The sequence below is a fragment of the Carassius carassius genome, chromosome 35, assembly GCF_963082965.1.
Source record: "Carassius carassius chromosome 35, fCarCar2.1, whole genome shotgun sequence".
NCBI classification, from domain to species: Eukaryota; Metazoa; Chordata; class Actinopteri; order Cypriniformes; family Cyprinidae; genus Carassius; species Carassius carassius.
The window spans coordinates 13,745,354-13,760,904 of NC_081789.1; the positions used below are offsets into that span (position 1 = coordinate 13,745,354).

General features: G+C 35.2%; 1 protein-coding gene across 3 annotated transcripts in view; it reads left to right on the forward strand.

The window, feature by feature from the left end:
• The first annotated feature begins 5,999 nt into the window (after nucleotides 1-5,999).
• LOC132116014 (docking protein 6-like) overlaps nucleotides 6,000-15,551 on the forward strand; it is an 87,306-nt gene continuing 77,754 nt past the window's right edge. The window contains exon 1 of one of the 3 annotated variants that reach the window (XM_059524522.1): nucleotides 6,000-6,209. In XM_059524522.1, the coding sequence (XP_059380505.1) occupies nucleotides 6,144-6,209 (66 nt within the window). In that variant the 5' untranslated portion in view covers nucleotides 6,000-6,143. The remainder of the gene's footprint in view (nucleotides 6,210-15,551) is intronic. The other 2 variants (XM_059524523.1, XM_059524521.1) reach the window with 2 other exon arrangements.

Here is a 15,551-nt window from a genome sequence, read left to right on the forward strand (position 1 = left end):
GATAAAGCAAAGGATGAAACTGTTAATGCTTCTGTGTGTGAACCAGTGATCGAATCAAACGAGCGAGTTTCATTGCTTACTTATACCTTGCCTATCGATGTTGTGGATTGAATTTATCTATGGAAGTTGCAAATGGTTGTTGTCTGAAGAACTCTGAAGTTTTATTGACACTTCCCTCTCAATTTTCTTATCTGTCTAATGAACAGCGGAGGGACCAGTAAACTGTTGGACAGCTTCCCATAGCTTTTTAGTGACATCCCTCCTGGTACCTCTGTCATTCAGCATGACATCCATGTACGCAGTGCATTACCAATAAAGCAACATGCATATCACTGCCCAATGAGTAAGAGTGAAGAAATTAAACTTGAAGAGAAGTATCTACTGCAAAATGGTTTTGCTGTCCTGAGTAGTAGCCCGTGGAGCTCTCAATGTGTCTTAGTGCCAAAAGCTAACAGGTCTTTTCATTTTTGCACTGACTTCAGGAAAGTTAATTCCGTCACTGTACCTGATGCTTTTCTGCTACTGTGCATTGATGACTGCATAGATAGCCTTGGTGCGACAAAATATATTATGAAGCTAGATCTGCTGAAAGGTTATTGGCAGGTGCTTCTAACCGAGCGTGCTTCTAACATTTCTGCCTTTGTAAACCCTGATGCTTTGCTACAATATACTCAAATGCCGTTTGGCTTTCAAAATGCACAAGTGTTGTTTCAGTGGTTGATGTCCATGGTTTTGGTTGAAGTTCCTAACTGCAAAGTGTATTTTGATGACATAGTCATTTATTCATCCACATGGGCTGAAGAAATGTCAACTTAACATGATATGCTTCACCGTTTAGCTGTGGCATCTCTGACATTAAACTTTAAGAAACGTGAATTCGCAAAGGCTACTGTCACGTATTTGGGGAAGCAGGGAGGAAATGGTCAGGAACGGCCTCTAAATGGAAAAGTGACTGCTATCATTGAGTATCCAGTACCTACAATGAGGTGAGAGCTGTGTAGATTTCTGGGGATGGTGGGGTACTACTGGTGTTTCTGTAAGAATTCTTTGAGCATAATTGCTCCTTCAACTCGATTGTGTCGTCCTACATTTTTTTTTTCCAGTTGGACTAATGAGTGCCAACTGGCATTTATGTCTACAGAATCTCTTCTTTGCAGTGCTCCTGTGTTGTCGTTCCCAGATTTGTCCCGTTCGTTTCAAATGAAAGTGGACGCCAGTGCTCTCCGAGCCGGATCAGTCCTTCTACAGAAGGACGCTGATGGAATATCTCACCCAGTGTCATCGATCCTGTAAACAAATGTTGGTTTTCAAGAGGCTCACCAGTGGCATAAACATTTAACATTTTAGGTAATATAGTATGTCCAACCTGACACTGCTGACCGCAAATTTTTTTTAATGACTTTGATTCAGGAATGTTAAGCATGTTCATCAGAAGGTGTTTTCAAGTCATTGTATATGCATGAAATACTTAATGTTTTATGAATGCCCAATAATTTAATTAAAAAATAATGTTTTTTAATTTAATAGGTAAAGAATGAGTGTCATGTCATTGACCCATGGATATATATATATATATATATATATATATATATATATATATATGTTTTTTTTTTTTTACACTTATTGTCTTATGTAAAATTTGGTGAGCAACAAACATTTGCAGCATACTCTCTGACTGACTGAGTTTATTTTAATGTAATGTTTTAATGTATTTTAATGTTATTTTCATAGCCAGGAGAAATGGAAAAATAATTGAGAAACAACCGCATAATGTTGTGCCTCAGAACAAAATAAACAAATGAGAAATGACAGCTTTCAAATTACCTATAGTTCCCAATGACCTTCTTCTTCCTTTTCCCCCCCTTTTTTTCTTCTTGTGGTGGTGGAATTGATGTTTATTCATATATAATTCTTTACTGAAATCAAGTTAAATCATCCATATGGATTTTACGCCTGATGCATTTTACTATCTGACATTTTTTATATGAGATCTTCATCCATTTAACATCTTTCACTGTCATGAGAGATGCACAAAACCCTCTCACAACTGTAACTGTGTCATCAGCTGTATCTAATGGGGTTTGGCATTTTTCCACAGGCAAAAGGGCGTCTCCATAAAGCAGGATTAGAGGAGGAGGCTTTTGCAGGCATTTTCAGCATTTGTGTCAGTGGAGCTACAGCATGCTCTATATCTAATGGATGACTATAACATCCCAGACCTCTCTTTGTCTTTTTTTTCTCATTTGCTTTTGATCTGTTTTGATCTTTTAATCCCAAGGATCCAATCGACAAAACAAATCTCCCATCCACTAGTTATCAGCACCCTTTTATTGTAGATGGATAATTGTCATATAAAAGCAAAACTGTATTTTGCTCATGAATGAAAATGAAGTCTTATGGATTAAAGATATCACATAACATATGTATCTGTCAAATATATAAGACCTGTTTTTAAAGCCATTAAGAAATTATCACTGTGATATTAGTTTTAAAGGGGTCATCGGATGCAAAATAACTTTTACATGTTTAAACTGAAATGTGTCTTGCCAATGTGTGTACACAACCACACTATAATGATAAAAATCCAGAGTGTTTTTTTATTTTTTTAGTTTATTAAGATGAATAATAAACCCTTTCGCAAAAATCAAGCTGTTCTCAGCCTCTTGGCTGTGTGACGTCACACACCCTGGCCCCTCCCACAACTGTTGATTGACACTGTTGTTTTACCTTAGACCTGCCCTGAGTGAGCTGTAAACAGTCCGCCATTCTTTTGATGCTGGAGCTGGATGTTGTTGAATGTACTGTAATAATGAAAATAGCAGTCGTCATTTACTCACAACATCTGAGTAGTTGAAGACACAGTTTTACCGTTGTTTTTGAAGGGAATGCGCCCCAGATCTACCTAAATGCGTCTATGTTCATGCAAATCATTAGTGATCCAGATTCACAGAATAAGTGAGTATACATTTTTTTTTTATCTTTGAAAATCGCCTTTCCTAATAATGTGCTTGTTAGCAAGTTTCACAATGAATTAAAGCCAGACTGTATGAAAACATGGACGTAGTGTCTGTGATGTCACCCATAGATTTCCGAAGAGCGTTTTTGAAGCCAAAAGTGGGTGGAGGCAACCATCGCCAACTTTCTTTTTTTAAAGAAAGTTTGGCCCTGTCCCAAATGGCACACTCCGGACTTGTGGACTTCCACAGAGTCCACACTTTGACATCATGTAGTGCAGACCTATAGGGCCCTTGGCGCGAGTCCACGAGGGCGCATTGAGAGGTATTTTTGGGACAGACTCGATCGTCACGCCGGAAATAATGGTCTGGTCTGGTCTGGTTGCTTTTGCTTATGGCACCTGGGCATTAGACAATATATACATGCTTATTTAAATAATGTATACAGGTGTAATAATACATAATGTTCCATTTAAACTAAGATTACAATTTTAACACATAATAAACATGTGCGTGATTTTCAGATGAATTTACAGGTTTAAATATAAATACTAGGTTTACATTTGACTTCAGTAAAGCCCTGACATTCGGTTCTATTTATTTAATGAATCATAATGCGATCATATTATTCAACACGCTATTATTATGTTTGAGATATCAACCACTGGTCGATGACCATAATGTTTGTATAAACTGTAGGTAACAACTGGCAAAATGTACACCTAGGTCATAAAAACCGTAATAATAGCTACACTTAAATATTTACTTCTCAGCCATGTCATCAATTGCTCTTGAGCGAAATGCACTCCCATCCGTTGTCTGATTGGCATTTCGCAAGGATTCCTGGGTAGTTAAAGTGTGCGAAGCCTGCATCTATGCGGGCTTTGCGGAAGACCGCTTCAAGGGTACAAAGGGGGCGCTGCTGAGCACACTTCAGAGCATTAAAATGCTGAATGGGACGGCCTACGGACTCGTAGACTTGGCGAGCACGCGCAATTTAAGTCCACAAGACCGAAAGTCCACATAAAGTGCGCCATTTGGGACAGGGCCTTTAAAGTCTCTCAGAGAACTGAACGTCACTCCACAGAAGAGAGGGGCAGGGTGAGCAGAGCTCATTAGCATTTAAATAGACATGCACTGAAAGGGGTTGCTGTGAACAGAGTTGTTTATGACAAGGTTAAAAGGGTGTTGTTTTACATTACCATTGATAAATTTTAACCAAAGTATGTTATAGACTTTTCATTAAAGGGTAACTAAACCCCTGGTCAAGGCCTGACTCCACCCACTGGCAATATTTGAAAAATGCTGAAAAGGGGGCCTATCACAGCGGAGATAGAGGGGACGAACCTAGGGCGGGGCTGAGCGAGTGCGGCGTGAACCTGAGACCCGCAGTGAAGGATTGATTGACAGCTGCTGTCAGAGACGCTAAAATGGAGAGTGACTGTAATGACGCAAGTAGCTTTGCAACAGAGCGATCATTTGAAGTAGAGGACTTTTCTCCCCCCACCTTCACCTTAAGTGGAGGATGTCGAGGTGTCTATTCATATCAATTCGAGCCGCTGGCTCAAAATGCGGTTTTAACTCCCGCACCGCGTCGCTTTTCAGCGCGAGCTGTGTGGAGAAGCCCATTTCCACCTCCATTGCGTTGGAGAAGCAATCCCGCGTAAAATGCAGTTTGCACACTCCAGCTCTAGGCGGGAACTCGCGGTCTTCCAGGCCAAGTGCATGCAACCAGCAACACTACACCTACGTACCATCCTGACCACTGTACTAAATACAGATAAATCTGCGCCAACTTGAAGCTATCCTAACTGATGCAATACTATGCTACTAACTAACTGTGCTTCTAACAATACTAACATTACACTAAAAACTATGCTAATTAACTACATAGGCTACACAAAATAATCTAAATAACTATATAATTGCTATGCTAAATAGATGCTATAATAGTCTATCCTGGTCGTTTTCAATAATTGCAATTCTCCCGACTCACTACAGTAATTTTGACAGAAAAAGATGGTTTTATACTGCCAAGGGCGTGGTAGCTCGTACCAAGGGGCGTGGTGAGCTGGAAACTGCTTACGTCACCTGCCACCGCTTACATCACTTGCCACCGCAACATCCAATTGGAAAAATCAACTGCAGTAGCCACCGTTCAACCTGAAGAGGGCAGCACTCAGACGTTTTTACACCATATATTGTAGAATTAAAACACTTTATACTCAAATGTCCAAAAAGTTACTCGAATCAATGAACAGCTAATAAACAACTAATAAAGCCCCATTCTTATAGATCATTAACAAAAAAAAGTTGGTTTAGGGTTTAGTTACTCTTTAAGACCCTAAAGAATCAACTTGTGGAAAATGAGCATCCGATTAAATCCCAAATCCAATTATTGTAAAACATGTTAAATTAATGAATGAATGAGTAGTATGCTACATATTTACTTTACAATGTGACCTAGGATATACAGCTGTAAAAAAGTATATTAAAATTAAATGTATTCCCAAAACCTCTTAATACTGAAATATCACAATATTTATTTATTTCTAATTATGTGTGTGTGTGTGTGTGTCAGTCCACAATAAATTACACACACACACACACACACACACACACACACAGACTAGAAGCCTTTAAGGAAGATTGATCTTGATAATAATTATCATAATTAAGTTTTTATTTTATTTAATTATTATTGTTATCATCATGATATTATATTATTATTGATCTTATATCTTACAGCTGTTAATTTTTGATTCCAGCATCTAAATAAAATTGAATTTGTCTGTGTGTAATGAAATAACATATTCCCAAAAACATAAACACACAATATCATTAATTAATTAATTAATTAATTAATTAACTAATTCATTCATTCATTCATTCATAAATAAATTCATTATTTTATTTTTGATTCCATTTCAAGCAAGTGAACAGTTGTATGCCTCCACCCCTCTGACAGTCCTCTCATGGTGCATTCCAGGAAGCTGCTCTCTTCGCTGAATTAAATCATCTGACGCGCGCGCTGTCTCCCCACTCGGGTGGAATGTGCGCGCGGTTCTCGCCGGTTAACCGAGCAGCGACACTGGCACTGAGGCAGAGGCTGCTTGAGGATTGAATGTCGCACTGACTTCTGAGAGGACTCGCAGCCGAGACGGGGAAGAGGACAGAGAGGCTGTTAGGATGGCTTCAAACTTCAACGATATAGTGAAGCAGGGCTACGTGAGGATTCGGAGTAAGAAACTGGGGGTGAGTATAGTCAGCATCTGCTGGACGTTACTGTGTGCGCTGTCATTTTAGGGCATCTCTATTTAAAAGGGCTTGATCAAGAACACTCATGCTACTTTAAGTTTTTTCTTAACGGCCAGTTATCTATTATTCAGTATCTATAGCTTAAAATGCTCTGATAAAATCTATCTGAACAGGTAGATAATTATTACACAATAACGATAATAATTGCTTTGGCTTATTTCTTGTGCTTTATGCAAATGTTGCTTGTTTAAAATTAGTTTTTACCATAAACAGAGTAGGTATTTGCTTTAGGCAATATTATTTATGCATGCGTTTAAATAACTAATAATTAATAATTAATAGATAATGTTTTATTATCAAAGTTGTAATAGACTTTTATATCTGTTAAGAAGAATAATTGTTTATTACATTTGAAAAAGTTAATCAAGAATCTGCTGTCTTCAGTAGTTTCTTTGCCTATATATGAGAAGACACATTAGTCAAGTGTCCAGATGCAGCATCATCTGTTTATTGTCCTCCTGATTCTGCAGCTGTGAATAGAGCGAGATCTGTAGGTCATCAGGGCTGTGTGATACAGCAGGTGAATTCATCCAACCAGGAAAGATTGATACATTCATACACAGTCGCACGACATGCCGATTATAGTTTTATAGCAGGGTAGGAGGTTTGATGAGTGTTTTACAGGGTATTTATTAAAGTTTATTGGCTAAAATTGATTTTTTTATGAAATTTTGTTTTGGTGAAATGCCCCTAACTAGCAGTGCAATATACAGTGCAATCCAATATTTATTTCAAATTTACACATTATACACAATATACAGAAAAAAATAAAATAAATAAATATGAGTAATTTCTATATATTTTGATTAGTTTTTATTTATTTCTGCATTGAATAGGGTAAAAAAAACTAATAGTTATCGCCTTACCCAGCTGATTGATTAGGCCTACACTGATAATTGCAAACATGTTTTGTATTACAAGTTTTCTAAAATGTTAGATTTAAATATGCAAATGAGTCATTATTTAATTAAATATGCACTAATTTGCATATATTTCTAGTACAAAAATCTAAACCAAAAACACCATATTTTAAAAATTTTGGGGGGAATAAAATGTTCAAGCAAATGATATATGAACAAATCCCTCTGTAAAAACATTCAGGATATAAGCAGGAATACAAATGTGAAGTTTAGTGTGTGTAAGTGCTACTGAAGTGGAGGTTTATGGCTCAGTGTTGGAGAAAAAGCTCATTTTGAGAAAATGGCCCTTAAAAATATGTATTGTAATTGTAATCTATTGACACAAACAGATAAAGTGCTATAAAAGAAACATTTAATGGTGTCTTTTGGATGTTTTCTTTCCAGTAGTCTGAAAAACACTTTAAAAAAATCTCAAACTTGACAGGTGCATGAAAAAACTGTGTTTTTGCCTTCAGTGTCTCCCATTAAAAGAACAAAAACAAGTTTATTTTGTATATACATAAAAATAATCTTTCTTTGCATATTACATTATTGCATATATACAGTCGTGGCCAAAAGTTTTGAGAATTACATAAATATTGGAAATTGGAAAAGTTGCTGCTTAAGTTTTTATAATAGCAATTTGCATATACTCCAGAATGTTATGAAGAGTGATCAGATGAATTGCATAGTCCTTCTTTGCCAAGAAAATTAACTTAATCCCAAAAAAACCTTTCCACTGCATTTCATTGCTGTCATTAAAGGACCTGCTGAGATCATTTCAGTAATCGTCTTGTTAACTCAGGTGAGAATGTTGACGAGCACAAGGCTGGAGATCATTATGTCAGGCTGATTGGGTTAGAATGGCAGACTTGACATGTTAAAAGGAGGGTGATGCTTGAAATCATTGTTCTTCCATTGTTAACCATGGTGACCTGCAAAGAAACGCGTGCAGCCATCATTGCGTTGTATAAAAATGGCTGCACAGGCAAGGATATTGTGGCTACTAAGATTGCACCTAAATCAACTATTTATATTGCTTCCATAGTGTGAGCTCACTCTAAATGCATTATATATAAGTGCGGCTTCATATTGCATGTTGATTTTTATTGGTTGGATAAACTTTCCAGCTGTATTTCAGATATACATTAGCCTGTAAATACAGTAGTGGTCACATCTTATTGAAACGCATAAAGAAAACTGCACAGCGATGTCACATCTACTGCATTTGTTCTTGAATGCAGAATTACTATCTAATAGTACTATGTGGAAATAAAACCACTCTCGTTCTTTTTCCCTGATGTGTAGAATCTTCATGGTGGCATTTGCCATCAATTGAACACAATGAATGTGGAAAAAAAAGAAAAACGTGTTAAAGCATGTTATTTAATTTGCTTTGAAATCCGTGTAAAACCCTTTAATGTGTTTTTTACAGTTCAATGCAACTAACATTAACTGACCCTCAGACTTCTGCACTTTTGCCATTTTCCCATTAGACACATATCTGTATATAAATATAACCAAACCTTTTTAATTATATAAATATTAGTGATAACCATCCAAGCAAAAGCAGCAGAAATCTGATGTTTAAACTTTTTACTGTTATTTAAAAAGCTTCTATTACTGGTCTTTATGAGCCATTTTCAGCATTTTGAGTGAAATCTGTTCATCTGATAAACTGTGCTGATGAAACAGGCAGTTGCTGCTTTGAAGACTGCTTTAGAGGGAAAGACTACTTGTCTCATCAGTGCTGGCGCAGTCGTTTTTTAGTGCAAGTATCATGTTTTGAACAGCAGGATCAGCTTAGGGTTTCTCTCTGATGTCTCTCTGTTCCTCCTATTTTCCCTTTCCTCTCTTTCTCGTGAGACCTAGACATGTAATGCAAATGGGGAAAAATTACTAATACAAATTAAGTTATTTTGACAATTTCCATGAAAAGAGTAGAACATTTGATTGTAAGTGTTTTTTTTTCTCTCCTTTTATAAATAAATGGTCAGTGATGCTTAACCTCCATAAAATGTTGTTTGTACAACCAAAGAAGGTCAATATTAAATGAGCTGTGTACATTCCTATTTGTTTAACTCATCTAAATTAAGCTTTCACTCAGTAGGGGTGAGCTATATTTTGGGATCAATTATTATTATTATTATTTTTTTTTAATGTAATGACACATGGGTAATGGGGTTGAATGCTTGAAATACAGATGATTTTACTACTTGACTGTGACAATTAAAAAAAAAACCAATGCATTTATTTATTTTATTTTTAATGAATTAATATACACTACAGTTCAAAAGTTTAGGGTTGTTATGATATTTTAATGCTTTTGAAAGAAGTCAAGTGACCTTTATTTATATACAGTGCTTTTACCAACACACACTGTTTCAAAGCAACTGTACAGCATTAGGAAAATAGTGTCAATAATGCAAAAAGACAATAGTAAGCCGTAGTTTAGTAAAAGTAGTCAGTTAAAGGCAGTTTATCATTTAATTCAGTGATGCATCATCCAGCTCAGTTCAGTTTAAATAGTATCTGTGCAAGGCAAGTCAATGATATCGCTGGATATTAAGTGTCCCCAACTAAGCAAGCCAGAGGCGACAGTGGCAAGGAACCAAAACTCCTTCGGTGACAGAATGGAGAAAAAACCTTGGGAGAAACCAGAATTAATGCAGGCTAAAAATCCTTAACAGATTTGAATATTTAAAAAATGTGTTAGTGTGTTATGTGTAAGCCAGGTTAAAGAGATGGGTCTTTAATCTAGATTTGAACTGACAGAGTGTGTCTCCCTCCTGAACAATGTTAGGTAGGTTATTCCAGAGTTTAGGAGCTAAATAGGAAAAGGATCTGCTGCCCCAGTTGATTTTGATATATTTTTTGAGAACGCAGCGGATGTGGAGGACTTTAATGTAACAAAAGTTTGTTCAAATACTGAGGTGCTAAACCATTCAGGGCTTTATAAGTAATAAGCAAGATTTTAAAATCTATACGATGTTTAATAGGTAGCCAGTGCAGTGTTTACAGATCCGGGCTAATATGGTCACACTTCCTGGTTCTAGTAAGAACTCGAGGTGCTGTATTTTTGACTAGCTGTAGTTAGTTTTTTAAGCGTGCAAAACAACCACCCAATAAAGCATTACAATAATTTAACCTTGAGATGTAACGATTAACCACGAGCCAGTTGAAAAATGATTAAAATATGTGGCTATTCAAATCGGTTGAGGTAGGAATATATATGAATGTATGTCTGAGGAGAACCTACTTTCTTTAAAAAAGTTTAGATGGTATTTTTTTTGGTCAAGATGGTATCTTGCCTTTGTAAATTGCATATTGAAGTTCATAAGTGCAGCGCTGCTTTGTTTACAGCGGAAACCAAGGAAATGCTTTAAGTGCCACCTGCTGGCAGAGAGTGAATCTGCGTCTCTTTCAGCTCGTCTGCTGTTTCTGTTTCACGCAGATATTTTTATGTATAGTTTCACAAAACTGAAGTCAAATCATTCTGTTTTTGCTTCAGATTTTTCAGATGTAATTTAGATGAAAAACTTCTCATGTTGCATGTATGCAGCATCTTTGTTTGGATCATGATTAAAATCCAGTGGTTGCCTCTAATTTCAAAGAGCACAGATAAAGCCTTATTTTGTTTTTACGAAGAGATTTGTTTTATTTGTGTCACTTTGATTTGGGGCTTGTTTTAAAATTTCAATTTAGTTTTGTTATTAACATTTACATTATATTTAAATTTCATCATTTAGCAGATGCTTTTATCCAAACCGACTTACAAATGAAGACAATAGAAGCAATCAAAACCAACAAAAGAGCAATAATATGCAATTGTCACTATTTTAAATGAGACACAAACGTTTAATATGTTTACTTAATATAGTTACTTTTCATGTAATTTTATGATATATAATAGTTCAATAAATATACCCAGTTGTTCTTACAACAAAAACAAAATGGTTTGTGTATTATATACACAATATAATAATTTATATAATGATCTACATTGGTTCATTATAATGGTTATAACTGTTTACAAATGATCAAACTGTACCATATTTAGGGACAGTGCCTTTTGCAACTATTTGTGTGATGGATGATCTCAGTCAGTTTAATTTCTGTCTGACCAGTAGAGATTGGATGGCATTACATATAGTCAGGGTCTTTCCTATGTAAAATATGTCCGAAATCTCTTTAACCTTGGATAATTTCACATGTCATCTGTTTATGTCGTCTTTGTTGTCCCAGACAGTCACTGTTTAGGACACTTACAAACAGCCTTATAATGCATTGTGAATCCATAGAGAATCAACCAGGATTACGCTGGAGTGGTCGACTTAAAACAGCCTTTCCTCTCAGCACTTCCAGCAGAACTGTAATCTTATTTAAGATGTTGTTGCAAGCCAGTACTTGACCCATATATGAGATCTGTGTTTTGTCATCTGTCTCTATGTACAGGCAGTGTAGTAATGCCAGAAATTAATGTTTGACAGAGATCATCCTAACACAAGGTTTTGGACAATGAAAGTGTCTAGCAGTAAAGCCCTTTGTACTTCAGAATTATAGTTTAATGTGTGTTATTAGCAATTCCTTTGTAATTGTTTTTGAAATGTGCTAGCAATTAAAAAAAAAAAAAAAAATCAGTGTAGGTACTTTTTTCAGCTGAAAAGTGAATTATTTTAAGTTATATTTAAATAATTTATAAAAAAAAAAAAATAAAAACTCCTGTAAATGTCACATCAGTGTCACACATTTACTTATTTTATTATTGACCTAAAAATAATGCAGAATATATTTTTTTTATTGTTTACAATGTTTATAAAAGGTTCAAAATTCAAAAATTGTGGTTATTTTTAGGTTAATTTACTAAATGTTTTTTTTTATTATTAAATTATTTTATTAATTCATTTTAAAAACTGTTGTAAATATCACATCTTTGTCACAATTTACTTATTTTGTAATTGTTTACAGTGTTCTAAAATATTGAAAACCCTAAAATACTGTTTATTTACAGGTTTAAATACATTTTGGAATCACAGGTTTTCTCAGACTTTTGGACCCTACTGAAAGTGTCCATATTCAGTTTAGAAAACTGCATTTTTTTCATATATAACATGCTTAGAAAATATGTGGTGCGTCACAGAAAAAAAATAAAATAAATAGATACTGTACTTTGTACATTCAAACCGACATTTTGCACATATATTATTTCAGCTGTGTGCTAAACCTAATGTTCACATCAACTCTTTTGTGAGCATTGATGTGTGAATGATGATTATTTGACAGTAGTTTTGAGTAATTCATTCTATAGTGTCTCTTGTGCGCACACAGCTACGTTTCACATTACTGTGTCGTATTCATACAGATTCTCTGTTTTCATGTTCATGCTAATACTGTTTATCCAGCCTTCATCAAATTGATTCAAACAAAGAGCGGAAGACAAATTGGAGGCTCCTATTAGGGCTGATGAATTGCCCCCCACAGCAGCAGAAGCGGCAAATGTTATTCAGAGTGAATAATGCTGCTCTATTGTGCCATTTCTCTCACAGATAAATCTCCTCTCAGTCTTCACTCCAACATTTCACATCATCGATCCCTGCTGTTTTTAATTATGAAACACACTTTGTTTTGATCAGGAGCAAACATTACTATTAGCTGTCACGGATGTGTGTAACATTACTGATTGTGTAGATTCTTCAGTGTTGAGTGAGTCTCAGCTGTTTATCCATGTTATGTTCCCGTTCACTCATTTAGCAGGCTTTGGAAGCATTTTGTATCACAACAGTAATTTGTGTGTATTTTATATAGTTTTCATACTTCATACTGTCTAGAATTAAATAATCTAGTCACAGCAAGAGGTTAAAAGTGTGAGAAAGCTTTACAGACTCCTGCTGATGACAGACAAAAGTTTTTAATTCAAGGTGGTTTGAGTGCTGCCATTTAGCCGGTCATCAAACTGAAAAGTCAAATTGCACATGCTGAATCTGAAAAGAGCTCTTCATCTTTGATTTTAGCCTTCCACAACTTCTGAAGCTGAGTGCAGACTGCTAGACTGAAGCTTGTCACATTTTCATGTTAGAAAGGAAGCGTTCACCCAAAGATTCTGTCAATATTAACTCGCTCTCATGTCTTTTTAAGCCCTTTCTTTTGTAGAACTCAAAAGATTACTTTTTTGAAGAATACCCTGGCCATTTTTTTCTGTATAATGAAAGTGAATTAAAGAACTAAAGATGTCAAGCTCCAAAATGACAAAAAAGCCCCATCATAAAAGTATTATAAAAGTAGTGTAGTGATATATATTTATATTGAAATTTATATCAGTGTACAATAATCATGATAACTCATTGACTGGTTATCAAAACAAACCATAAAATGTTTGATACAAGCCATAATCCATAAAGTGTTTATTAAATTATGTGTACATTTTATATGTGTGTGTGTGTGTGTATGTATGTATGTATATATATTTTAATATATATATATTTTAATATATATATATTTTTATATATATATATATATATATATATATATATATATATATATATATATACTGTATTAATACCACATTAGTGTAAAAAATGTACTTATTTAATTAGTGACCTAGAGATAACGCAGAATCTTTAATAAGAATCATAATTGTTTCAATTTTTTTTTTTTTTTTCAAAACCCTACACATTTTTTCCAGGTTTAAAGTAGATTTGGAATCACTTTATTGCTTAATACTAATGCTAACAATACTTTTTATTGCATCCTTTTTGAAGTCTTTGAATGTGTGTTGGGGAGTGACCTTCTCTTTTGAATATAAAATACACTAAAACACTTTAAGCAAACCAGCTAAGATAGGTCTCTTTTTTTATTATTGTTCCCCACTCTGCCAGCTTTGACTATCACAATTTACCAGTCCTATCTGTCCTAATCTGAGTGCTGTATCATATATTTTCAGAAAACATTTTAGAGAACAGATGATGATTGTAGCCAAGTCTTACTTAATGAGATACTATGTGAAACAAAGTTGTCTGGTTCCAGTCTTCAGAGACTCTTTCAATTTGTATGGAAAATTTTCACCTCTGAATGAATGTACCATAGGTCCATTTACTCAGCCACTGTTTCTTCTAATCATTTGGCACGCATTAATCATATCTGTGTCTCCTGGGTCTTGCTCATATCTAGTCATTTTGCTGTATAGTGTCTCTGAGCACAGTACAGCATGTGCTTTGGTCTAAAGCAACAGCACCCAGTCTGGCCAGCTCAGTCCCAGTCAGCCTAGCATGGCTCATTGAACACACTTTTGGGGTTTTGTTTTCCGCAGGGCAATTTTATTTCACTCTTCTATCACTTTCTTTCTCCCTCTCTCTCAAGCTGAGAAAGTTCTTTATGCTTCAGGCCTCTGAGAATTTGCTATGTGAACATGCTATCTGCTTTTCTCTGCCAGAAACGAAAATGTGTTTTTCATGCTACTTTGTACACACACATAAACCACAATCCATAGTATAGCTAGGCTTTATTCTTTTTCGAATAATTTCATAGACCGTGTACAGTTATGTGCAGTTATGACCCCCATTATAAGGACACTATGTGCCTCAGGACTGTTACAAAGTTTATTAAAATATGTTTTGCAAGATAAAATGCAGAAGACCAATGATTTATTTGTATTGCAGCTAATTTAGTTGTTGTGACTAAAATTATTTTATATTGTCATGTCATATTTATTATTTTTATAAGAAATATGATTTTTCTTTCTTTAATTGAATATTGAAGCTTAATCTCCAAAGCTTTTGTCAAAAAAATGGCAACATTGTACTGTAGATTGATTTTTGTCATATGTTTGTTAACTGTATGTTTTAATTTGTGGTTTAATTGTCATCATTGTCATATCGTCTTTATTCTATTTTGTTCCAAACTAAATTAAAAACAAACCTTCACCATTAACAGCAGAAGGCTGACACGGTTTGTATCTTGCTCCAAGTGCAAAACTCAGTTTAGCAAAGTGTAGTTTAGCTGACTGAGTGTGTACGTGGGAGTTTTCATGCTCTGTTTTAATTGGAGAACCACTCACTAAGCACCTGATCCCTGCAGTAAGTTATGCAAACAGCTTTTCATGAATCCATAATGCCGGCAGTCTTCTGTTTGAAATTTCTCTAAAGCTAAGGCTTAGCAGAAGTCCAAAAGTGAAGTGTTGTCCGGCCATTTAAAATGAGTTATTTACAAGCAGAAATGAAGTTTGTGATTATTTTTTTCAGATCCTTCAAAGGCTTATTTGGTGATTTGGTGCCTGCTCAGTACCATCAAATCCAGTGTTTACCTAATGGTTTCCCATTCTGCTTTGTCATAACTGCCAGAACGATGAACAGTCCCTCACACATATATGAGCGACCGTAAGCAT